The sequence below is a fragment of the Jaculus jaculus genome, chromosome 16 (genome assembly GCF_020740685.1).
Source record: "Jaculus jaculus isolate mJacJac1 chromosome 16, mJacJac1.mat.Y.cur, whole genome shotgun sequence".
NCBI classification, from domain to species: Eukaryota; Metazoa; Chordata; class Mammalia; order Rodentia; family Dipodidae; genus Jaculus; species Jaculus jaculus.
This window is the reverse complement of record NC_059117.1, coordinates 67,398,738-67,422,799: the sequence shown is the minus strand read 5'-3', so window position 1 is coordinate 67,422,799 and position 24,062 is coordinate 67,398,738. Positions and strand designations below refer to the sequence as shown.

At 43.6% G+C, this 24,062-nt stretch overlaps 1 protein-coding gene across 3 annotated transcripts in view; it reads left to right on the top strand.

Moving 5' to 3' along the window:
• Window positions 1-24,062, top strand: part of Ptprg (protein tyrosine phosphatase receptor type G) — an 873,855-nt gene that overhangs the window by 486,831 nt on the left and 362,962 nt on the right. For all 3 annotated transcript variants that reach the window (XM_004661265.2, XM_004661264.2, XM_045136198.1), the window contains exon 3: window positions 21,959-22,138. In XM_004661265.2, the coding sequence (XP_004661322.1) occupies window positions 21,959-22,138 (180 nt within the window). The remainder of the gene's footprint in view (window positions 1-21,958; window positions 22,139-24,062) is intronic.

Here is a 24,062-nt window from a genome sequence, read left to right as displayed (position 1 = left end):
TGTCTAAAGTTTGTTTGCAGAGGCTAGTGGCCCTGGCATGCCCATTCTCTCTCTGCCTTTTTTTCTCCTTATCATAAATAAATAATAAACAAATAATATAAAAAAAGAAAAATCCAAATGAAATTGCTGTGCAGTATTACTAGTTTTTCAGACACACAGTACTTTGGAGGGATTTTTTTTTTTTTTTAATGTGACCTTCTTCAGGAAAGACACCTGACAGCCTGCAGTGTAAACAAAGGTGTGGCCCCCTCCATCCATTTTTTCCCCCTCTTATTTCTCTGAGTTTCATCATTATGCAGGGAATTAGTGAGCAAATATAATTCTAATTAACAAAAAACACTTCTCCCACAAAGACACTGGTAGGGTCTAATTTTCCCCCTCAAAAAGTAGTTCTTCACATGAGACCCCTCTCTGCAAAGAGAATGAGAGCTGATTACATCATACTCCCCCCTCTTGGTCCAGGGTCATCTAAAAAGGTTATTTTACATTGAGGCTTTATCTACATTAGCAGTTTTTTTTTTTTTTTTTCTGAAAGGAAAGGATTTCTCATTTGCTGATTAGTGTGCTTGTTTATTAAAACCAGGATCCAACTGATTTTGAAATCATTTAGCATTTTTCAAGGTTGTGAGTTCCTAAGCTCAGATTCCAGCTATGTTTGTCAGGGTGGTGGAGAGAAGTTGATCTGCGCCTGCATCCTTCCATGTTCACTTTTAGAACATGAAAGGACAAAAGCAATGTGGTGGTCTCAGAACTCTCTACCTGCCTTCATCGTTCCTCTACCACCTGGCTAGGCTAACTTTGGGGTGATCTCTTGCTATGGTAACTGAGGAGATCTGTGGGCCAAAAGGAGAGAAGGCCACCCTCCTCCAACTCTGCACACCACCCAGGGGAGCTCTTCACAGAGCAGTTCCTCTCCATAGATCCCTCTCCCTGGCCCACACTCCTTCAGCTCTCCTGTTCCAGGTGTGTGCAAATCCTTCACCCCTTCTCCCCCGCCCGCCTCCACCCAGTGCATGCACCCTTCCTTCTGTCTCTTTCACACTCTCTCTCTCTGACCCTCTTCTCCCTCTACCCCCTTAAATAAGTTTTACATCCAAGAAATTGTCTTAATCCTCCATTTCAAACCTTGAAACCTAACAAAATGCACATGCTGTCCCGTTTCATTACTAGTAGTAGATACTAACATTGTTTTACCATTCATCTTTGCGTTGCATCTTGAATTCTAATGTCTTTAAATTAAAAAAAAAAAAAGTATCCAGGCTGGAGTAATGGCTGAGCCCCTAAAGGCACTTGCTTCCAAAGCCTGGGGTCAGTTCCCTAGTACCCACATAAAGCCAGATGCACAATGTGGCACATGCATCTAGAGTTCATTTGCATCGTCAGGAGGCCCTAGCAACCCTATTCTCTTTGTTTCTAAAAAAAATAACTTTAAAATTTTTATTTTAAAATATTTCATTTACTTTTTTCATTTATTTGAGAGAGAGAGGCAGGGTGAAAGAGAATGGGCATGCCAGGGCCTCCAGCTGCTGCAGAGGAACTCCAGGTGCGTGCACCACTTTGTGCATCTGGCTCACGTGGGTTCTGGGGGAGCAAACCTGCGTCCTCATTTATCCCAAGCAAGTGCCTTAAATCTCTCAAGCACTTAGTAAGTTTTTTATAAGTATCCATTTTCTCTTCCTACTTCTCATCTTCTTCCTTCTTCCTACCTTTATACTCTTCCTCTGCCTCTTTCTGTCCTTCTTCCTGTCTTTGTAGAAACTTCCCACGAAGCATTACCTTCTGCTCTGGCCTCAGATGTTGTCAGAGATATTTTTCCTTTATTTTAATGATGAAGCCCTGTAGAGTCGCTGCCTGGTCACACCTGGGTTCACCGTTCTGTCTTGATTTCTAGTAAGTGGACATTTATCACCCATTCCCTCTACGATGCTCCCAGCTGTCATCTTTAAAGTGACTGGGGTTATTTGAACATACTCTTTAATTCTTTATTATCTTAAATAGAGCATACCCTCTTGGTACACAGAACTCTTGAGCTTTGTCAATTAATTTTAATTCAGGTGATGTGTCCCCTCATCTCTCTTTTCCATCTTAGTATCTCAGAGGTGCTGATGGAGTTGGTCTTTTCAAACTGACATGGTACTTAGGGCCTTTTGTGACTCTTTATAACTATTCCCCACTTCAGGCTCCACTGTGCTTTTATTGAAAATGTTAGCAAGCACTTCAGTGATAATAAATATTTTCATACCTTCTTTGCTGATTCTGTAGAGCCATGGTAAAGGGCCCATTTCCATAGCCAAGTACTCCAGTCCATTGTGGAGAAGTTGCCACAGCCACAGCACAGCTCTAATTTTCTTTTCTTTCTTTCTTTCTTTCTTTCTTTTTTTTTTTCAAAGTAGGGTCTCACTCTGGCCCAGGCTGACCTGGAATTCACTATGTAGTCTCAGGGTGGCCTCGAACTCCGTCGATCCCCTACCTCTGCCTCCCTAGTGCTGGGATTAAAGGCGTGCGCCACCACGCCCGGCTTGTTGGTTTCTTTGAAGCAGTGTCTTACTTTAGCCCAGGCTGTCCTGGAACAAGCCTTAAGGGCTAAATCCCAAGTTCTGGGATTAAAGGGGAGCACCACCACACCCAGCCTTCATCAGCCATTTTAAGTTGACGACCAGCAGACTCAATGAGAAACAAAGAAGGTGGTGCCATTCGTTCTCCTGACTTGCTGTTTGTGGTGGCGCCCTGGAAAAGCCCATTTATGTCTTGCAACCCATGCTCATCAGATTCCTGCACCGGCCCGAGCGGGTGCGCAAAGGCGAGGATTTAGACTGAGTCCCGGGAGAGGAATGGCCCGTCTTTCTCTGGAGTCCCCGTGCACTGTCGTGTCGCCAACAATAGGAGCTTTTCAGGTACCGCCCAGGCATTCGCCTGGATGGCCACAGCCTTGCCAAAGCCCCCCCCTCCCCGGGCCTGTGGGAACTGAGGTGGAGACCCCAGGATTCCATCGGGTCGAAGCTTCCGTCCGGGGTCGCTGTGCCTGTTCTTCCACCGCGGTGATGGAGAGGTCCACCTTCCGTCGTGGCCTTTGGAGTACTTTTATCAGAGAACTTGGCAAGGAGACGGATGTATTAAGTCTGTGTGTGCTGTGTTACTGGGAGGCACAGGTCAAAAATTGAGGGATTAAAAATCAACCTCGCTCCCGTTGCCATGAGGTGAGGCTGGTGAAGGGAAGTTAAACAGCAGGAGGAGACAGTCACAGCACATGCGAGGCGTCCTTCGCTTCTCGGCTCCTGGGCTGCTGCAGCCGGGGAGGGAGCCCCCCACGCCCGCCAGCAGCAGTGAGGGCCACACGGATTTCTCCAAAGTATGGGATATATATACATACGTACATAGATAGATAGATAGATAGATAGATAGATAGATAGATAGATAGATAGATGTATATATATCTATCTATATATATACACACACATATATATATATACACACATATATGTTTGTGTGTGTATATACATATACATACATATAATGTGTGTATGTGTATATATATATATCATGTTTAGGTTAAAATACAATATTCTTTATTTTTTTCTTTTAATTGGTTTTGTTTTATTTTTATGTATTTATTTGAGAGTGACAGAGAGAGAGAAAGAGGCAGATAGAGAGAATGGGTGCTCCAGAGCCTCCAGCCACTGCAAACGAATTCCAGATGCGTGCGCCCCCTTGTGCGTCTGGCTAACGTGGGTCCTGGGGAATTGAGCCTCAAACCGGGGTCCTTAGACTTCACAGGCAAGCGCTTAACTGCTAAGCCATCTTTCCAGCCCAACAATATTCTTTTTAATATGGATCTGACTTCACAGTCTCATGTAAAAGACTGGTACATCTCTTTCCTCCACATAATTCCTCAAGGTATTGTTTCTCAAAGAATCATTTATTTATTTATTTATTTTTTCAGATAGGGTCTAATCTTAGTCCAGGCTGAAGGCTGGGCTGAAACTCACTCCTGTAGTCCAGGCTATCCTTGAGTTTTGTTTTGCTTTCCAAGTTAAAAAAACATTTTATTTTTATTTATTTGTTTATTTGTCTGTGTGTGTGTGAGAGAGAGAATGGGCACGCTAGGGCCTCCACCACTGCAAACAAACTCCAGACATGTGCGCCCCCTCGTGCATCTGTCTTAACGTGGGTCCTGGGGAATCAAACCTGGGTCCTTTGGCTTTGCAGGCAGATGCCTTAACTGCTAAGCCATCCCTCTAGCCCTCAAAGAATCACTTTTAAAATGACTGCCTGGGCTCTTTCCATGCCCTCCAATCCTACTAGATCATAACTTAACTCACATAATTTTTTTCCAACTTATGAAATTTTAAGGCCACAGATAGTTTATCTGATTGTGTACTCCAAGTGTGTGTGTTTTAAATGTAAAAAGAATAAGGTATTTTTACCGTTTGAGAACAGAGTTCCCCCTCCTGGAAACAGTACCTGCTCCATGAGCGCCTTGCCCCAGTGAAGCCAGACTCAAGGAGTTTCACATTTCACATAGAAGATTTCAAGGTCAAGGTTTCAGAAGTGTATTTTTCTGCATTTTCAAAATAGTATTCTTTTGGTCAATTATAGAAATAGTGTATATATTCTCAAAATATGTCTTCCTAGACGAGGTTAGGATATTCAGGCTCTCATTTCAGAGGTAATGATCATTGATCATTTAACTGCCTTCCCTTTAATCGTGATTATGTTCCAACCCCGGGATTCATGTGTATTTATTTTTCTCTATATGTTTTAATGTAATTCTACAAATACATCTCTGAAACTGGCTTTGTTTTTAACAGAATGAGTCCTGCCTCCATTTTAAACTTTGTGAAGTTTAATATAACTTTCATTTATTTATTATTTATTTTTGAGGTAGGGTCTCACTCTAGTCCAGGTTGTCCTGAAATCAGTCCCAGGCTGGCCTTCAACTCAGAGATCCTCCTACCTCAGCCTCCCCAGCGCTGGGATTAAAGGTGTATATCACCATGCCCAGCTTTAATAGGACTTCTAAATAGGTAGCATTTTTATACGGTTCCTTATGCAATAGTATAAGAGACTGCAAATCACCTCTCCTATTTATTCTACATGTGTTACTGCCTTCATTAGGTGTGCACTGATATTTGATACACATACTGAAGGACTCAGGAGCCAGAGGGACGCCATGACAGGCTTCAGAGTCACCAGTAGGCCTAAGTTTCTGTTTCCTAGCAAGGTTTAAATAAGAATTTAACAGTTACTGAAGAAAGATCACAAATTGCTTATGCCATACATTTCTATAGTCATAAGACAAGTTGCTTAAGTTCCTCAGACACACATAGCCAATCACAATAAAGGTTACCTAATCTGCTTGAACTTCCCCTAGCCCCCTGCCCACCAGCTCTGCCCCCCAGCATCCTAAGCCTATCAGAAAAATACAAGTGCAGTTACTACTTAAATCTACCAATCATGTAACCACTCCCCTACTTCTTTGTTCAAATCCCTATAAAAAACCTGCCCCTCTGCTGCTCAGGGCTCTTGTGCGGATCCAGTGCACTGGTGAAGTCAAGAGTCCGAGCTTCGGCCTGAAATAAAGCTCCTTGCCTTTGCATACGTGTTTGGCTCAACTTGGTGGTCACTGGGGGCGCCGAGAACTGGGCAGAACAATACAAATAAATACTAATGATCATTTAGGTTTTTTTTTTTCTTTTTCCTTTTACAACATTTTGGCCTGAACCCAGGGTCTTCCTATGGAGGCCCACTCTGAATCATATTTTCTCATTTATATTTATCTATTTTTTTATTTTTTTTATATTTTCTCATTTTAAAATATCATATTACATGTTGGGTATTCCATCTATCAATAAACCTCGGAGTCTTATTTCATTTTATCATCTTTTACAAGTAGCCCACTGGGCTCCTAGTATGTCTATGAATGGACATGACTATTTAAAATAAAACTTTATATATAACAGCATATGATGGGGCTGGAGGGATGGCTTAGTGGTTAAGGCATTTACTTGCAAAGCCAAAGGAGCCAGGTTCAATTCCCCAATACCCACGTTAGCCAGATGCACAAGGAGGCTCAAGCGTCTGGAGTTTGTTTGTAGTGGCTGGAAGCCCTGATATGCCCATTCTCTCTCTCTCTTTCTCTGTCAGATAAATAGATTAATTAAAATTAAAAGAAAAAAAAAACATATGATGGCTACATTTGGCCCACTAGGCCTTAGTATACAAACAAATTATAGAACTTGGTTTAGACCCATAGGTCTGGAACTGATTTCTAGATCTTACTATAAGAGGGTAACTTTCCTAGCTTCTGATTCTTTTTCCTTATCTGTAATATTTTGATTATTAAGTACTTAATGAACGTAACATTTATCTTATAGTCTTAGCCCTGTTGAGCAGGTATATATTGAAAGCAAACAGTTCCCTGATATTATAAAACTTATTTTTACATGGGTATTATACAAGAACAATGAATTAGCAAGATTAAGGGGCATAGAGGGTAGGTACAAACCTTTTTTTATGGGGGTGTGTTCAAGGCAAGGTCTCCCTCTAACCCGGGCGAATTGACTTTGGAATTGACCATGCAGTCTCAGGCTGGCATGGAACTCATGGCAATTCTCCTACCTCAGCCTTCCCAGTGCTGGGATTAAAGGTATAAGCCTCCAGGGCTGGAGAGATGGCTTAGCAGTTAAGCGCTTGCCTGTGAAGCCTAAGGACCCCAATTCGAGGCTTGGTTCCCCAGGTCCCACGTTAGCCAGATGCACAAGGGGGCGCATGCATCTGGAGTTCGTTAGCAGTGGCTGGAAGCCCTGGCACGCCCATTCTCTCTCTCTCCCTCTATCTGTCTTTCTCTCTGTGTCTGTCGCTCTCAAAAAAAAAAAAAAAAAAAGGTATAAGCCTCCATGCTTGGCAGGTTTTTAAAATTATTTTTATTTATTTATGAGATAGAGCACCTGACTGAACATCTCTGGGCACCCCAGCACTTCTCAGCCCTGCAGAGGAACTCTAAACACTTGAGCCCACTTTTTGCACCTGGCTTTATGTGGGTATTGGGGAATTGAACCCTGACTGGCAGGCTTTGCAAATTGGTGCTTTTAACCCCCAAGGCATCTTTCCAGCCCCAAGGCACAGTTTCTCATGGCCAGATGAGGGAGAGTCCCCTCTGAGAGGCTTGTTTTGTCACTGGTGCTTCTGCCAAAACCCCTCTCATTTTCCATTTAGATACCATTTATTGGAAATTACTTACAATATAAACTTACTGAAAAAGAAAAACGTACATGTTAAAGCCAACCGTTCATAGCATGACAGAGACAAGAAATTCACCATGGTGTTTTGGTTTTACCTCATAACTGTGATGCTGGATGTCTGCACATCTCCCCGGCGAGCGTTTAATAGTTAATGTATTTTGAGGCACACATGGTTTTTTAAAAAATAATGTTACAGGAAGGGTGTTAATCATCCCGTCTGCACTCTTGAAGTGTTTTCCTGGTCCCTCGTCTTGTTCACACCAAGGCCCCTCAGCTGGTGAGCGAGCGCCTCCCCAAACTGTTTTTAATTTCTTGTTCTTTTCCTCCCAGCCCTTGTGCCAATGGGTTGGTACAAGACTGTTATCCTTGCAAACACCTCATATTCTTGGCTCTGGGAGGTGTCTCTGTCTCTCTCTGTCTCCCTCCCACCCCTCCCCCCCACCCCCCCCATACTGGAATTCCTCCTTCCTGAGTTGGGCCATTTTACATTCAACAAAATTCTGGGGCTGGAGAGATGGCTTAGCGGTTAAGCGCTTGCCTGTGAAGCCTGAGGACCCCGGTTCGAGGCTCGATTCCCCAGGACCCACGTTAGCCAGATGCACAAGGGGGCGCATGTGTCTGGAGTTCGTTTGCAGTGGCTGGAGGCCCTGGCGCGCCCATTCTCTCTCTCTCTGTCTATTTGCCTCTCTCTCTCTCTGTCACTCTCAAATAAATAAATAAAAAATGAACAACAAAAAAAAATAAAAACAAATTCTGTAGGGCAGTAGGCTGATAGTAGAAAAGTGATTTGCAAAAGCCTTTCCCTGTGAAGACAGGAAGTGTAGCCATATTGAAAGGAGATCTTAACTACAGGGTGCTTATTGTTCTCTGGGATGCAGTTAAGACCTTCCAGAATAATTCATGGCCAGACCAGCGAATCTTGGGTACAGGGCAACTGTTCTCATTAAGTCTTTCTTGGATTCTTATCCATGACCCCTGTGTTACCAGAGTTTAAAAAAAAAAAAATTACAGCAACAACTTCAGAGCTAGCTTACTTCTTCTTTTGTCTAAATGAGATCTTGAAACTGCTGTCCAAGTTTATGGCTCCCTTATAGGGGGGAAATAATAGGTAAGAAGAAACAGAAAGAAAAGAGATAAACAGGAGATGTTTTCCTTACGCATGCCATCCAGAGTGCACTACTGATTTTTATCTTTATAATTTGATATCTTTGTCTTAGTGATGAATGTAGAAACGTTGAATAATTTAAGTGCAATCTTCTTAAACACATATTCTGATTATATCCTATATTGTTCATTACAAATAGCAGAAGGCCTGCTCAAGCAGTTTTAAATGCAAGGGTTCATGAAATGGAAATGGGCAGAGATAAAATTTAAATTCCAAGTGTCATTTACAGCTTTCCCCTTCTTGCTCCTGCCTTTGTGCCTTCCTAGCTTTCCTCGTTATCTTCTGGTTTAAAGTCAGTCCCCTCCTCATTCGTCAGTCATAATTTAGAGAGAAGCTATGTCTCTCCAACAGGGTCTACTGAAAAGTCTAGGCCTTCCCGTATGTATAGCACCAACCTAAAACGGAACATCTGAAATAGGGAAGCCCCATGCCTTCGCTGGTTTATGTCTGGGTCAACGTACTTTCTAGACTCAATCTGCTATCAAGAAAGATGGGGGTCTGCTACTTGCCAAATTCTAGTTGGGTGTCATTTCTGGAGGTGGGGGCATGGTGGTGCCCTTGAGAACTGAGGACTTAGATGTGAAGGAAGCCTGCGCATTCATGTCTAGTGAGTGATCGTTTACTCCTTGTCCCATACCTGAGCTGAGCTTTAGGATGCGTCCAGGTGAGTTGGAAGTGCTCTTCTAGAATGTAGAGCTTGCAGGAATTTGGGATGTTATCTGGTAATAAAATGCGAATGGTGCCACATGCACCTCCACTCTCCATAGGTGAAATGTTAGTGGCAAGATCAAACTTGCCTTCAGCTGTTACCACCTGCCCTTCTGTACCCGTCACAGACATGGCAAATGGATCTACTCTTCAAGGATAATCCCGCAGTAGCAGTCATAGAGTCTGGGAATGATCTGGAGCTAATATGTGAATCAAAGCATTTGCTTTCTTTTTCTTTCTTTTCTCTCTCTCCTTCTCTCTCTCTTTCTTCTGCACTCTTGAGCTAGAATTCCTTGAGTAATGCTCTTCTAACTGTTGTGTGAGTTCCTTTGTTTTTGGGTGATGGTTTTTCTTACATCAGTGAGAATTAAAACAGATACTTGTTAAAGAGTGTTGGCTGCCAGGGCTTGGGTGACGGCTCAGCAGCTAAATGCATTTGCTTGCACCGCCTGATGAGCTGGGCTCAGTTCTCAAGTACCCACGTAACCCGGGTGGAAACAGGGGCACGGCTGTCTGGTGTTTGTTTTTCCTAGTGGGCCCAAACACATTAAGCAAATAAATAAATTCATTAATCTAAAAAATGCAGAGAAAAGGTTATCATCTGCTTGATATATATCCCACACGGAAGTTGAACACATCAGGTCTGAAACCAGTCCATGTTCACTTTATTAACACGTATAATGCTTGACAGTAAAAACTGTGATGACTTTGGTAGTCGTTTAGATGCCTGCTGTGACTAGTTCTGTGCCAAGTCTATAAGGTACATAAATAAAGGTGGCCCTACTTGAATCCATACCAATGAGAATTGGAGGTGTTGAACCACTAACTAGGGGTGTATTACATGTGGATGTGAAAGTAACAAGTTTTAGCCTGGCCCCCCAATCCCACCTACCAGCCTATCTTGCAGGCTTTGGCCTGGGAAGAGTGTCAGAGCCTCCCCCAAGTGACCTGCGTGGTCTGCTGCTGGGGAGCCCCTGGCTGCTGTCCCCTCTGTGGTCCTGACCTCCTGGCTGGCCATTACTGCCATCCCCCCCTTTCAGAAAGGGAAAATATATATGTATGTATGTATGTATGGATGGATGGATGGATGGATGGATGAATGGATGGATGGATAGATGGACAGATAGACAGGCAGTCAGACAGATAGATAGATGATAGAGTGAGTCTACCCCATCTTGAAATAGCTGCTGGGCTAAATTAGACCAATAATTGTTTGGTAGTGAAAAAAAATATACAAAGTAATTTCAATTCCTAGTGCTCTTGTGTGATACTGTTCATGGTGTTAGGACTGTCTATTGATGTTTCCTTAGAGCACATCTCTGTATTTTATTGATAAATAAATTTATTTAGTTGTGTAATGTGTTTGGGCCCACTAGGGGAAACAAACACCAGACAGCCGTGCCCGTTTCCACCCAGGTTACACGGATACTTGAGAACTGACCCCAGTTCACCAGGCTATGCAAGCAAATGCATTTAGCTGCTGAGCCGTCGTGGATATAGAATTGAAGTAAAGGTTGTTTTTTTTTTTTTTCAACTAAAGTTCAAAAGCAAAATTTTTCTAAGCATATTTGCTGTTTTGGATGGCAACTACCCATTTTCTTCACTGGTTTCTGAACTGGAGTATTTCTCCTAATAAAGATGAGCAGCTTCCTACTTATATGTTAGTTAAGTACAGACAAGGAGAGCTTTCTTGTGGCCTCGCCCTGAGCTCATGTGTTCAACAATAACTGAGTAGACGGTGAGTCTGCTGCCAGTATTGGTACGTGCAAACACATCATAGCCTGAATCCCATTAAGTTTTTAAAATTAATAATGGAATAATTTAAAGATGTGTATTAGATTGTCAGAAAAAGCATTAATGATATTTGGATAAAAAATGAATCTACATTTTGGGTTGCTGCTGTTGGTTAAAAGTAGACAACAGATGCCGGCTAATAAATCTAGATCTAGGTTATACTTTTAATAAAAGTTCCTTAGAGGGGGGCTTTAATGAACACATTTGACTAAAAACAGCGTACAGCATGTATATTTGTTTTGTTTTTAATTAGATTTAGACAGAATTCATTATTTTTAATGGAGTTTCATTAGTGAATGGAAAGCACTATTTGGATCTATTGTGGTAAAATAAATTCAAGGTGCATACTCGTTTTCAGCAAAATACCTTTTATGTGTTTAAAGGAAGTGCCGCTTGGAATACGAATCACAGATTGGTATTTAAAAATTTTTGGCTTTAGATGGCATAATTTATATGCTCTGAAAAAAATGTGATTTCTATACCTTTTATTCAGGCCAGTTATTAACAGAGGACTATAGTGTGGTTAAAAAAAAAGTCTCATTGATGATTGTGTTTATTCTCTAGGGACTTCTAAGTAGAATTTCTTGTAATGGGCAAGATTTGGCTATGGGACAAAATGAAGATGTTTCTTTTGAGTTTCATTTGAATTTTGTTCAAAGCAACTAACTAGCATAGGTTTAAAACTAGCACATGCCACCCAGTTTCTTTGGAATTGTACTGCCTAAAAAGAATCCCTGAGTGTCAAATCGGCTCTCAGACATGTGTCTAGATTTACAGTATTTGCCATTATTTTAACGTAGGGAATTCTGTCTGACATAAACAGAGCAGTCGGAATTAATTGTGTGATTTATTCTCCATACTGTAGAAATATGTCTTCCTGACGCTTACTGCCTGAATTGTAGTGTCTCAAATGAGAAAAATCCTGTGACTTGTAGGTTATTTTAACACACCAGTGAGCCATAAATTAAACCAATAATGTAATTTCTTAACTACAGTTTTCAAAGGTGAGTTTCTCCAACTTCATATGAAATTTTTATATAACTGGAGATACTGAAACATTCACCCGCTGCTTGCTGCTCCCCCTTTAGCCTGGCCTCTTTCTTCTCGGAGTTCTTTCATGCTGAAGACATAGCAGACATGCTGGCATTGTCTGTTTAAATCACTGCTCACCCATCAGGATGTGAACTGTCCCTACATGCAGCCAGTGATACCTGGATGTTAATATTTAATCCCTCTAACAAACTTATGTTTTGTTTGGCTTCTGTGCAGTTTCATAAATATTTCTTCATTTTCTGGGCAGAGAAACCAGAAAAGAATTTAGTTTTGGGGATTAGAGAGATAGCTTGGTGTTTAAGGCACTTGCCTGCAAAGCCAAAGGACCCAGGTTCAATTCTCCAGAACCCTTGTAAGCCAGATGTACAAGGTGGCACATGTGTCTAGAGTTTGCAGTGGTTGGAGGCCCTGGTGCACCCATTCTTACAACCTCTGTCCCCCTCTCAAATAAATAAATATAAATAAAATAATTTTTTAAAAAAGAATTTACTCTTTTTTTTTTTTCTTTTCGAGGTAGGGTCTTGCTCTAGCGTAGGCTGGCCTAGAACTCACAGTGATCCTCCTACCTCAGCTTCCCCAGTACTGGGATTAAAGGTGGGCACCACCATGCCAGGCTAAGAATTGGTTTGTTATCTTTTTTGTTTGTTTGTTTGTTTTGTTTTTGTTTTCCGGGGTAGTATCTCACTCTAGCCCAGGCTGACCTGGAATTCACTATGGAGGCTCAGGGTGGCCTCGAACTCACGGCGATCCCCCTACCTCTGCCGCCCCAGTGCTTGGATTAAAGGCGTGCACCACCACGCCCGGTTCCAGGGATTCTCTTATTACCTCCTCTTCAACCGTGGGATTACAGGCGCCCACTGCCATGCCCTAATGATTTAAAGTGCACATGTATTTGAGGGGGCGGGGGTGCAAAAGTGTGCATGCTTACCAGCGTACCGTGAGAGAACTCTCAGTGACGAGCCATCAGGCCATAAATAACACCAGAGGACAGAACCATAGGATAGCCTTGAGTGCCCCCGGCAGGAACCCCATCCCACCTGTGAGGTGGGCTTTCCTCTTGGTGTGGAGCTTGCCAGTTAGGCTAGACTGGCTGGCTGTGCAGACTTGCAGGCGCTCCAGTCTCTGCCTCCCCAGGGCTGGGTGCAGACTTGTGCCAATGTGCTTGGCATTTTACCTGGGTACGAGGGGTTGAACTCAAGTCCTAATGTTTCTGAGACAGACAAGTTACCAACTGATTGCTCTCCCAAGTCCATGATTTTTTTTTTTTTTTTTTTGAAAGTCTTCTTAAAGAAGTGATATTCCCTTCTTAACACACAGGCAGTCAGGATGTCGCTGATAGGCATGCCATATGACAGGTGACATTAGCTTTCTTCACTTGGCCAAGGTAGCATATGCCAGACATCTCCACTGTGAGAGTACTTTAAAAAGAAAACTTTCTCTTTTTTATTCTTTTTTTTTTTTTAATAAATATTTCTTTTAATTTTTTATTTATTTATTTGAGAGTGACAGACACAGAGAGAAAGACAGATAGAGGGAGAGAGAGAGAATGGGCGCGCCAGGGCTTCCAGCCTCTGCAAACGAACTCCAGACGCGTGCGCCCCCTTGTGCATCTGGCTAACGTGGGACCTGGGGAACCGAGCCTCGAACCGGGGTCCTGAGGCTTCACAGGCAAGCGCTTAATCGCTACGCCATCTCTCCAGCCCTCTCTTTTTTATTCTTTGCAAGCCAGGTCACCATAGCCAGCTGAATCTCGGGTTAAGCTCTGCTCCTTGAAGGGGTCACTTGAACTTGGAACTTGAGAAGCTTGCATTGGGTCACTTGGCCTGCTTCGTCCCCGTGCACTTGCACGTGTGGTATCATTCAGGTGTCGCCCACTCTGTAAATTCTGTCCTAAGGGAGACGAGGGTTTTTTTCACTCAGTCCTTGCTGCCCAAGAGCTGTGTGCACACACCTGGCCCTTGGCTGAGCTCTGTCTCTTTCCTCATCGTAGGATCTGCGTCCTGAGCTCCCATCCCCAAGAGCCACACGTACCCCAGCACCTCCTGCCACTTGGCAAGCCTTTGTCTCCTCTGGGTCCAGCTCCAAGAGGGATTTAAGGGCATTGAGAGGAAGGCTCTTTGTGCTCTGGCTTTACTGAAGTGTTGAGGTTGCCCTTGCTTGGCTGGGTCAGTTTGCACGTGCATGTGCCCCTGTGTACCCCATACCTGTGTACCCCATACCTGCAGCACGTTTCACCTTGTCACAGGTCAGATTAGTTGAATTTGTTCCCAAGGGAGCACTTACCTCTGAAACTGGTACCCTGACCCTTGATACCAAGGAAGTGGAGAAAGCTTAGTAAGCAATCAACAGAGAGATGTGAAGAACTAAACCTAATCACAGTGGAGCATGCTAGAAGACTGACTCCCTCTCGGTCATCTCTCCTTCCTGCGTGTGCCTGGGCACCCAGGGTGTGCTTCACGGACTTACGATACGGAAGACCCAGTGCCAGCCGTTGGTACAGTGGTGAGCCACTTGTAGAAGGAACCTTGTCTCATGGAGTTAATTACTAGTTGGGGAGACAGCTACTTAATAAACAGTGCGTTGCAATAGTGACGAGGAGACCAAACAGACACCAAGAAGCAAGTGGCATAGCAGAGTATCGCTGAACTTGGACAGAGGTCATTTACACTGAGGTAGATGAAGCTTTAAGAAGAGAATGTTGGGGCTGGAAGGATGGCTTAGTGGTAAGGCATTTGCGTGCAAAGCCAAAGGCCCCTTGTTCGATTCCCCAGGACTCATGTTAGCCAGATGCACAATGTGGCACTTGGCAGCTGGAGTTCATTTGCAGTGCTAGAGGCTCTGGTATGTCCATTCTCTTTCTACTCTCTTTCTTCTCTCTCTCCCTCTCTCAAACAAATAAATAAATCAACTATATTTTATAAAAGAAAATATTTTTCATCCTTCTTTGAATGAGAAGCACATTGTTAGATTTCTTTGACACTTTCAGACTGCAAAATGTCTCCGTTCAGGTCTTGTTTGTGTTAAGAGTTTGGACAGATGAATAGAAGTTACTTTAGGCAGGAAATGTTGCCCTGTGGCTTAGTACCCTGACCCTCCTTCTTTCCTTTTGAGAATGTAAGCTTGTGGGTCATATGTGGTGAGCTGTTTAGGATGGATGGACCTACTGAAATGCACATACCTTTCTTTCTTTTTTTAAATATATATATATATATATATTTTAATTTTTTGTTGTTGTTGTTCATTTTTTATTTATTTATTTGAGAGCGACAGGCATAGGGAGAAAGACAGGTAGAGGGAGAGAGAGAGAATGGGCGTGCCAGGGCTTCCAGCCACTGCAAATGAACTCCAGATGCGTGCGCCCCCTTGTGCATCTGGCTAATGTGGGACCTGGGGAACCGAGCCTCAAATCAGGATCCTTAGGCTTCACAGGCAAGCGCTTAACCACTAAGCCATCTCTCCAGCCCTAAATATATTTTTAAATATTTTATTTATTTGCAAGGAGAGAGAGAATGAATTAATGAATGATGTCCCATGGCCTCTAGCCACTGTAAACAAACTCCAGATGCATGCACCACTTTCAGCATCTGGCTTTATGTGGATACTGGGGAATCAAACTCTGATCATTAGAGATTGCAGGCAAGTGCCTTAACCACTGAGCCATCTCTCCAGCCCCGTATATCTTTCCTATTCTAAGATTCATTTTTAAAAAGGGGGCTGGAGAGATGGCTTAGCCATTAAATGCTTGCCTGTGAATCCTAAGGACCCTGGTTCCAAGCTTGGTTCCCCAGGACCCATGTAAGCCAGATGCACAAGGGGGTGCATGTATCTGGAGTTCATTTGCAGTGGCTGGAGGCCATAGTGCGCCCATTCTCTCTCTCTCTCTCTCTCTCTCTCTGCCTCTTTCTCTCCCTCTCTCTCTGTCTGTCGCTCTCAAATAAGTAAATAAAAATAAACAAACAAAAAAAAAGGTCATGGTGAAAATGACTTTTATTATTTAAAAGTTATTTATTTTTGAGAGGAAGAGATAGAATGGGCATGCCAGAGCCTCCTGCCACTGCATATGAAATCCAGACACATGCTCCTTTGTGAACATCTTCCCTTAGTACTGGGGGATCAAACCTGGGCCATCAGATTTGTCAAGCCAGTGCCTTTAACCACTGAGCCATCTCTCCAGCAACTCCTTATTGTATTTGTTTGTTTATTTTTACTTATTTGAGAGTGACAGACAGAGAGAGAGAGAGAGAGAAAGAAAGAGACAGAGAGCAAGAGAGAGAATGGGCGTGCCAGCGCTTCCAGGCACTGTAAATGAACTCCAGACGCATGCACCCCCTTGTGCATCTGGCTAAAGTGGGTCCTGGGCAATCGAGCCTCGAACCGGGATCCTTAAAGCTTCACAGGCAAGCGCTTAACTGCTAAGCCATCTCTCCACCCAACTCATTATTTTAAATAGGCTATATCATTCCTGAGAGAGGCCCCCTTCTTTTGGCTGGTTACCTGTTTTCTGTTGTTGTTTTGATTTTGTTTCGTTTCTCACCAAGCTAGGTTTAGGTTAACCAAAGTCTTTATTCAATGTCATGTTTTTTACTTTGGAGCAGTTATTCAAAGTTCTGAGAAACAAAGCCTTCAATGCAGCGAGACTTTGTGCAGCTGCAAATGATTAATGGTATTAATTCTGAGTCCTTTTAGAAAGTGTCTCAACCCTGGAGAGATTTATACGGTGTGGAGTGGCGGTGGCGCCTGGGTGTGAGAAAAGGTGATCAATACCTGTACGCTGGGAAGGAGGGTTCCGCTTCCTCCACTAATGACAGAGGGGTTTTTGCAAGGCAAGGGTGTCTGAGCATGAAGCACTCCAAAGAGGAATTAATTTAAAATCTGAATTGGAAGATCAGTTTCAATTAAAATTGCACTTGAATGTATATTGGGTGGAAGTGTGAAAGCTAGCGTATAGTCAGCTTAAATCTTCAGATTGTTACCAGTGAATAAATGAATCTCACAAGCATGAGCACTGATTATATTTTCATAGACTGCTAAATAATGTTTCACCTATCTCTGAAAGCTTATGAGAAGGAATACAGATGGAAAATACTCTTTTGACATTAGAAGCTGTGTGTTTATTTATTTAACTTATTTGAGACCTGAGAGAGAGAGATTAGGAGAAAGGCAGTTAGAAGAGAGAGAATGATGTGCAAGGGCCTCTAGTGAACTCCAGACGCATGAACCACCTTGTGCATCTGGCTGTATGTGGGTACTGAGGAATTGAACCTGGGTTCTTTGGCTTTGCTGGCAAGTACTTTAACTGCTAAGCCATCTCTCAGCCCCAGAAAGTGTTTTTTTAAAATAGCTGTTGCTTATTTCTTGGGGGGGGGGGGGGAGAGGGAGAAGGAAAGTGAGTATGGGTGAGCTAGGGCCTCCGGCCACTGCAAACTCCAGATGCACATGCCACTTGTGCATCTGGCTAATGTGGGCACTGGAGATTCCAACCCAAGTCGTCAGGGGTTGCAATCAACTGCCGTTGACCACTGAGCTATCTCTCCAGCCCTAGGAGGTGTTTTTTTAATTAGCAGGAGTTGAGGACAGTTGTTGGGTTTTAGTTTTTACAGATGATGGTGGCCTTTAGTTTTGGGAGGGAGTCATCTGTATTTGGCCTTATTTTAGTGTGTTGTATAGCACTGGCTATTATTTTATTGCCCTAGTAGGTTTCTAGAAGGTATTTTACATGTAGATAAATTATAGACCATGTTCAAACATTCGTTTCCATGATTCAAACATGCAAATCCATTTGCAACTAACCAAAATACACATTTAGGCAAGTGATTGATTATATCAGCAGTAATTATTCAAGTTTCCAGTGTGTTCTTGTGGCAAGTTTTAAAGAAAATTGAAACTCTGAATAGGAGATAATTGGAGTCATTCCTTATGTCTGCTGCCTCTCCCTTTCTTCCTCAAATATGTAGAAGAAAAAATACAGCTAGACAGAAAGATTTGTTCCCTCGTGGCTCCTCAGAGGCATGATGCGTTGGAGCCAGAGGTGAAATGCCATCAGTGAAAAGCCCTTGATGTTTTCTCGTTTCGTGGGAGTCTTATCTTAAGTAAAATGAAGATGTTGACTTTTTCAGGAAAACATTATGCACTTGCAAATGACTCAGAAGTGCAGCTGCCCGGCCAGTCAGTGAGCACATTCTGTCAGAGGGTCCATTTGTCTCTTACTGTTTAGGATGAGGATTTGGGGAGAAGGCATTCTGGCCCAGCTGCAGTATTTTCTGGGTAGCGGCAGTATGAGTCATTTTTAAGGGCCTAGTTCAATTGCTCTTGCGGCCATGACACTTCCATTATCATGACTGAAAAGATGTCTGATTGTCCCTTTTTTCATGGTGCCATTGTTTGAGTCTGTTTTGAGCTACATTAGATTGAAGGCAGTGGTGAATGATTGTCCGGTGATTGCTTGGACACAGTTGGGGTCACTTCTTGAGCAGTGGTATACTTGCCTTACTTGCTTCTGGCACCTTCCGTCACACAGGATGGGAAGGAGGGGAGGCAAAGCAAAGAAAATGCTGGTTGATATGTGAAGAGCTTTAAAGCTAAGACACCAAGCAGTTATGTGTATATGTGTGTGTGTGTGTGTGTGTGTGTGTGTGTGTGTGTGTGTGTGTGTGTATGTGTTATGAGCACAGCATATATTACTTTTTATTTCTTGAAGGCAGAGTCTCACTGTAATCCAGGCTGGTCTTGAACTTAAGAGTATCCTTCTGTCTCAGCCTTCTAAGCGTTGGCATTAAAGCCTGTGCCATCATGGCCAGGTTATACTTTCTTTAAATATTCTATTCATTTATGAGAGAGAGAGAGAGAATATGGATACCTTAGGGCCTTCTGTCATTGCGAATATTCCAGATGCACGTGCCACTTTGTGCATCTGGCTTTAGGTGGCTACTCAGTTTAGGTGGCTACTGAGTTTGCTCAGGCTGTCAGGCTTTGCAAACAAGTGACTTTTAACTTCTGAGCCGTCTCTTCTGCCGCCACTTCACCTTTTTATTTGCTTTTGTGTGTAATGTGTGGTGTGTGTGATGCCCCATACACTTGCCTGGGGTGTCCCAAGTAGATCGTTGAGTGTCCTGCTCCATTGCCCTTCAGCCTGTTCATGTTTTTTGTTTGTTTGTTATTATTATTTGTTTTTTTTTCTTTTTTAGTTTTTTGAGGTAGGGTCTCACTCTGGCCCAGGCTGACCTGGAATTCATTATGTAGTTTCAGGGTGGCCTTGAACTCTTCGTGAGCCTCCTACCTCTGCCTCCCGAGTGCTGGGATTAAAGGCATGCGCCACCACGCCACGAGTTATGTTTTGTTTTTGAGAGAGCCAGAGAGACAGAGGGAGAGACAAAGAATTGGTGCCAGGGCCTCAGCCACTGCAATCGAACTGCAGATGCTTGCGCCACCCAGTGGTCACGTGCAACCTCGCGCTTGCCTTACCTTTGTGTGTCTGGCTTATGTGGGATCTGGAGCGTCGAGCATGGGTCCTTAGGCTTCACAAGCAAGCGCCTTAACTGCTAAGAGGTCTCTCCAGTCCCTGTTTTGCTTTTCTAATTGCAGAGCTTACAGCTCTCTGAGGATTCTTGATCTCTTCTCTGCGAGCCTGGGTTTCCTGACCACATGGCCCCACCCGGCTGTGTACATAGCATCTGAAGATTTGAACTTTGGTGGTCTTAGGCCCCCTAAGGTCCTTACTCTTGCACAGGAAGCCCACCTAACCTCCGAGTCACCTCTCTGGCCTCGGTCACATGTTCTTGATTTAGATTTCTGTATTTTATCTTCTAAACCCCATAATATTTAGGCTTATTTTTCACCTAATTCTAAAAAGGAGTTCACCTGAATCCTTCTCATCAAGGCCCTTCATTTTCCTGCTTTACTTTATCAAGGAGATTGAAAGCAGGGCTCAGAAACAGAAAGTTCCCAGGCCATGTCATCTCCTTAGCAGGCATGACTCCTCCAGTATTTCATTCCCAAATGGGGCAGAGAAGCAAAAGTAGTGTGTTTCCTGCCTTTACACCTTGTTGGGACCCTTCAAACTCTGCTCTGTGATTGCACCTTCCTCCTTTATTTCCGAGGCGTATGCCTCCCCCCCAAGTCTTTTCTCAGAGTGCTAAATGGTACCTGAAGGAAACTCGCCTGCTGTTCCATCTTGTGTGAGAGCAGGACTGGACAGGAAACCCTCTTCACTACTTGTTCATTTGCTTTCCAACTTCGGTCGCTTTTTCTTATGTTTGTGTGTGTGCATGTGATACACACGCATTCTTGTGTGCCAGCTCCTTGGTGTGTGTGGATCTGGGTTATACATGTGTGCACTGAGGAAAGACGTCGATGCTCAGCCTCTTAGGCCCCTTTCACCTTGCTTCCTTAGGCACGGTCTCTTGCTGATCCCCAAGTTCACAGATCTAGCTAGGTTAGCTATCCAGTAAGCTTTCCTGTGTCTGTCTTGTCCCCACTCCAGCAATGGATCATATGCGTGTTCCACTATACCTGCTTTTTATTTATTTATTTATTATCTTTTAAAAATTGTTTTTAATTATATTATTTATTTGACAAAGAGAGAGAGAGATGAGAGATGCACATAGAGAGAGAGAATGGGTGCGCCAGGGCCTTTAGCCAGTTGCAGATGAATTCCAGACATGAATGCCCTCTTGTGCATCTGGCTTACGTGAGTCGTGAGGAATTGGACATTGGTTCTTTGGCTTTGCAGGCAAGTGCCTTAACTGCTAAGCCAGCCCTCCAGCCCCCTTATTTATTTATCTTTTTATATCTGTAGTTATTTATTAGAGAGAGAGATAAAAAGCGGCAGACAGAAAGAGAGTGCACAGGGCCACACCAGGGCCTAAGGCCACTGCAGAAGAACTCCAGACGCACTTGCCACTTTGTGCATCTGGCTTTAGTAGGTATTGGGGAGTTGAACCCAGGCCACACTTTGAACCAGCAGGTCGTTTCTCCAGTCCCCATGCCTGCCTTCTATGTGGGTGCTGGGAAATGGAAGCTCAGGGCTTCATGCTATATATCAAGTGCTTTATTCACTAACTCATCCGCCAGTCCCTTGTGATACTTTCAATTTTGATGTTTATTTTTTCCGATTTGTGGATTCCCATCAGTGATGAAGAAAATTAAATCTAGAATAGTGTTCACAACACTAAAACATAGTAAATTAAGTCACTTTTTTATGAAGGCATACTCTGCTAATTTCAGGAAATTTAAGATTTTTAAACAATGTGAACAATTTTGATAAGCCTTCTGCACAGCCTCCTAATTAGATTAAAGACAGGATTAGGGACTGGAGAGATGGCTTAGCTGTTAAGGCGCTTGCTTAAAAAACCTAAGGACTCATGTTTGATTCTCCAGGTCCCACGTGAGCCAGGTGCATAAGGTGATGCAAGTTTGCAAGGTAGCGCATGCGGACAACATGACACTTCTGTCTGGAGTTTGATTTCATTGGCAGGAGGCCCTGGCGCACCAACTTTCTTTCTCTCTCTCTTTACCTCTGATGAAAAATAAAAATGAAAAACGAAGGCTGAGTTAAGAAGTGTTTGATTGCCAATCCTGAAGCAAATCTGGGGCTGGAGAGATGGCTTAATGGTTAAGACACTTGTTTTCTAAACCTAAGGACCCAGGTTCGAGCCCCCAGAACCCACGTAAGCCAGATGCACATGGTGGCGTGTGAGCTTGGAGTTCATTTGCAGTAGCTGAAGGCCCTGGTGTGTCCATTCTCTCTCTCTCTAATGAATCAATAAATAAAAATTAAATATTAAAAAAGAAGCAAAGCCATCTTAATTAAATAACATGTCTTCTTGTAGCTCTTTCCACCTCAAGCCGAGGGCATCAAGTGCCGGTTTTCTGCGCCACACTGACATGTCTGGAATGGGATGCATGACAGAACATACCTGGGAAGATGTATCTCTGGGCTTGTGTGTTCTTACCCTCCCCGGGGATCCGTGAGCTCTTATGTACTGTTTCCTTTCAACAGGTGCTTATGGCCCTGAGCACTGGGTCACGTCGAGCGTCAGCTGTGGGGGCCGTCACCAGTCTCCTATAGACATCTTGGACCACCATGCACGCGTTGGGGAAGAGTACCAGGAGCTGCAGCTGGATGGCTTTGACAATGAGTCTTCTAACAAAACGTGGATGAAGAACACAGGGAAAACAGGTAGATGGGGACTTTTTCACCGGCTAATCAGCGGGAAACTTTGGGGGTTGTAGTTGCTGTTTAATCATTCTCTAGGTTGCTGTAAGGACCTTAAGCCAGCCTTAGGTTTCACCTCCAGTATGCGACTTCAGACAAATCGCTTATCCATTCCGTGTCTCAGTGGTTTTTGTTTGTTTTTTAAAATCTATTTATTTATTTATTTATTTTGAGAGAGACAGAGAAAGAGGCAGATAGATAGAAAATGGGCACGCCAAGACCTCTAGCTGCTGCAAATGCACTCCAGACACATGTGCCACCTTGTGCATCTGGTTTACATGGGACCTGGAGAATCAGACTTGGATCCTTAGGCTTTGCAGGCAAGCGCCTTAGCCGTAAAGCCACCTCTCCAGCCCCTCGGTGTTTTTTTCTTTTTAAATCAAATAAACTGTGTATAATAAAATAGCACCTATCTCATTAGGTTGCAGTAATCCAGTGAATTAATAGCCATAAGGTACACAAAATTGACTTTGAGAAACCCATCCAATATGGTGAGCTATAGCCACACGTGGGTTTTATTTAAATATAAGATTTAATTAAAAATTACAGATGATTAAAATTTAGTCCATCAATTGTACTGGGCGTTTTTCCTCAGCTCGGCAGCCACATATAGTTAGTGGCTGACCTAGCAGTATGAGCATAGGAACATTCTGTCACATAGCACTGGGCCAAATATGCAAATGGAAATCCCTTACCGTCCTTGGGTTCTGGCTATGTTACCGTTTCTTACGTTGTTATGTAGAACCATCCCATCCCTTTGTATCTCAGACCAGAAGTCTGGGCCTTTCACCTCTTCCCCTCCTTTGTGTATTATTGGTGGGTCTGTGAACATGTCACATCATATTATTTCCATTGTGAATGTGAGAACTGCCTCTCTGTTAGTTCCTGCTGTACAGTTGCTGGGTTGTCCATACAATCAGGGCAAGGCCGGGGAGGTAGTTCAGTGGTTAAAGGCACTTGCTTGCAATCCTGAGAGCTCGGGTTCAATTCCCAAGCCACCCATTTAAGCCAGGTAGAAAAGGTAGATTCTCCACAGAGCTTGTAGAGAAGGTCTCGCTGTGGTTCCCAACTGTCTGTCATCTTCCTGTCGCACCTGGATGTGTATTACGTTCCTACTTACTGCTCCCAGACTGTATCTTGATTTGTGCAGAGAGACTTTTTATTTTGCATCTAATTGTTTCAATACTTAAGACTTACCCATTCAATTGCATGTCTCTCACCCTCCCTTCCTCAATGAACCCTTTGTGTCCATGAATGTCTCTTCAAAATACTCAATGATTTCCAGGACCCTTGACTGCCTGAGGGCCCGTGCTGGGCTGAAATGAAATCATTACCAGCCTTGGCTCCTCGTGGGTCACAGAGTAGCATCCTCAAACATCCCAGGAGGCACAGGCAGGCCGCCTTCAAGACGCATTTTCCCTCTCCAGGCCTCCTTGTGTCTGAGGTGGGTCACGCGTGCTGGCTGGCACTGGTCAGACCTGGCCTGTTCATTGAGCTGCTTTCTGAGCTCTCCTTGCGGGGATGCCTGCTTTCATAATGCCCTTTCAGAATGTCTTCCTGTTTTATAGCAGGCCCAGACCTCAATTTATCCATCTGATCCCCCCTCCCACACTGCAGGATAGACCTCATGTCTATCTTTACAATCCACTCTCTGGTAGTAGTCTGGATTTATATACGAAGTGCAGGTGCCCATCGGAAAATCAGGGCTAGGATATTCCTGTAACGCCTTCCAGATACAGTGGACAAGAGCTTTGTCATTGGGGCCATAAGCAGAGCCTGGAGGCAAGTTGCAGTTTGGTGCCGCATTCTAGAAGCCTGGAGAACACAGTGCACTGGGATCCCTCACTCAGTTTTCTACTTGACTTGCAAAGCCTGACAGCCTTCCGCA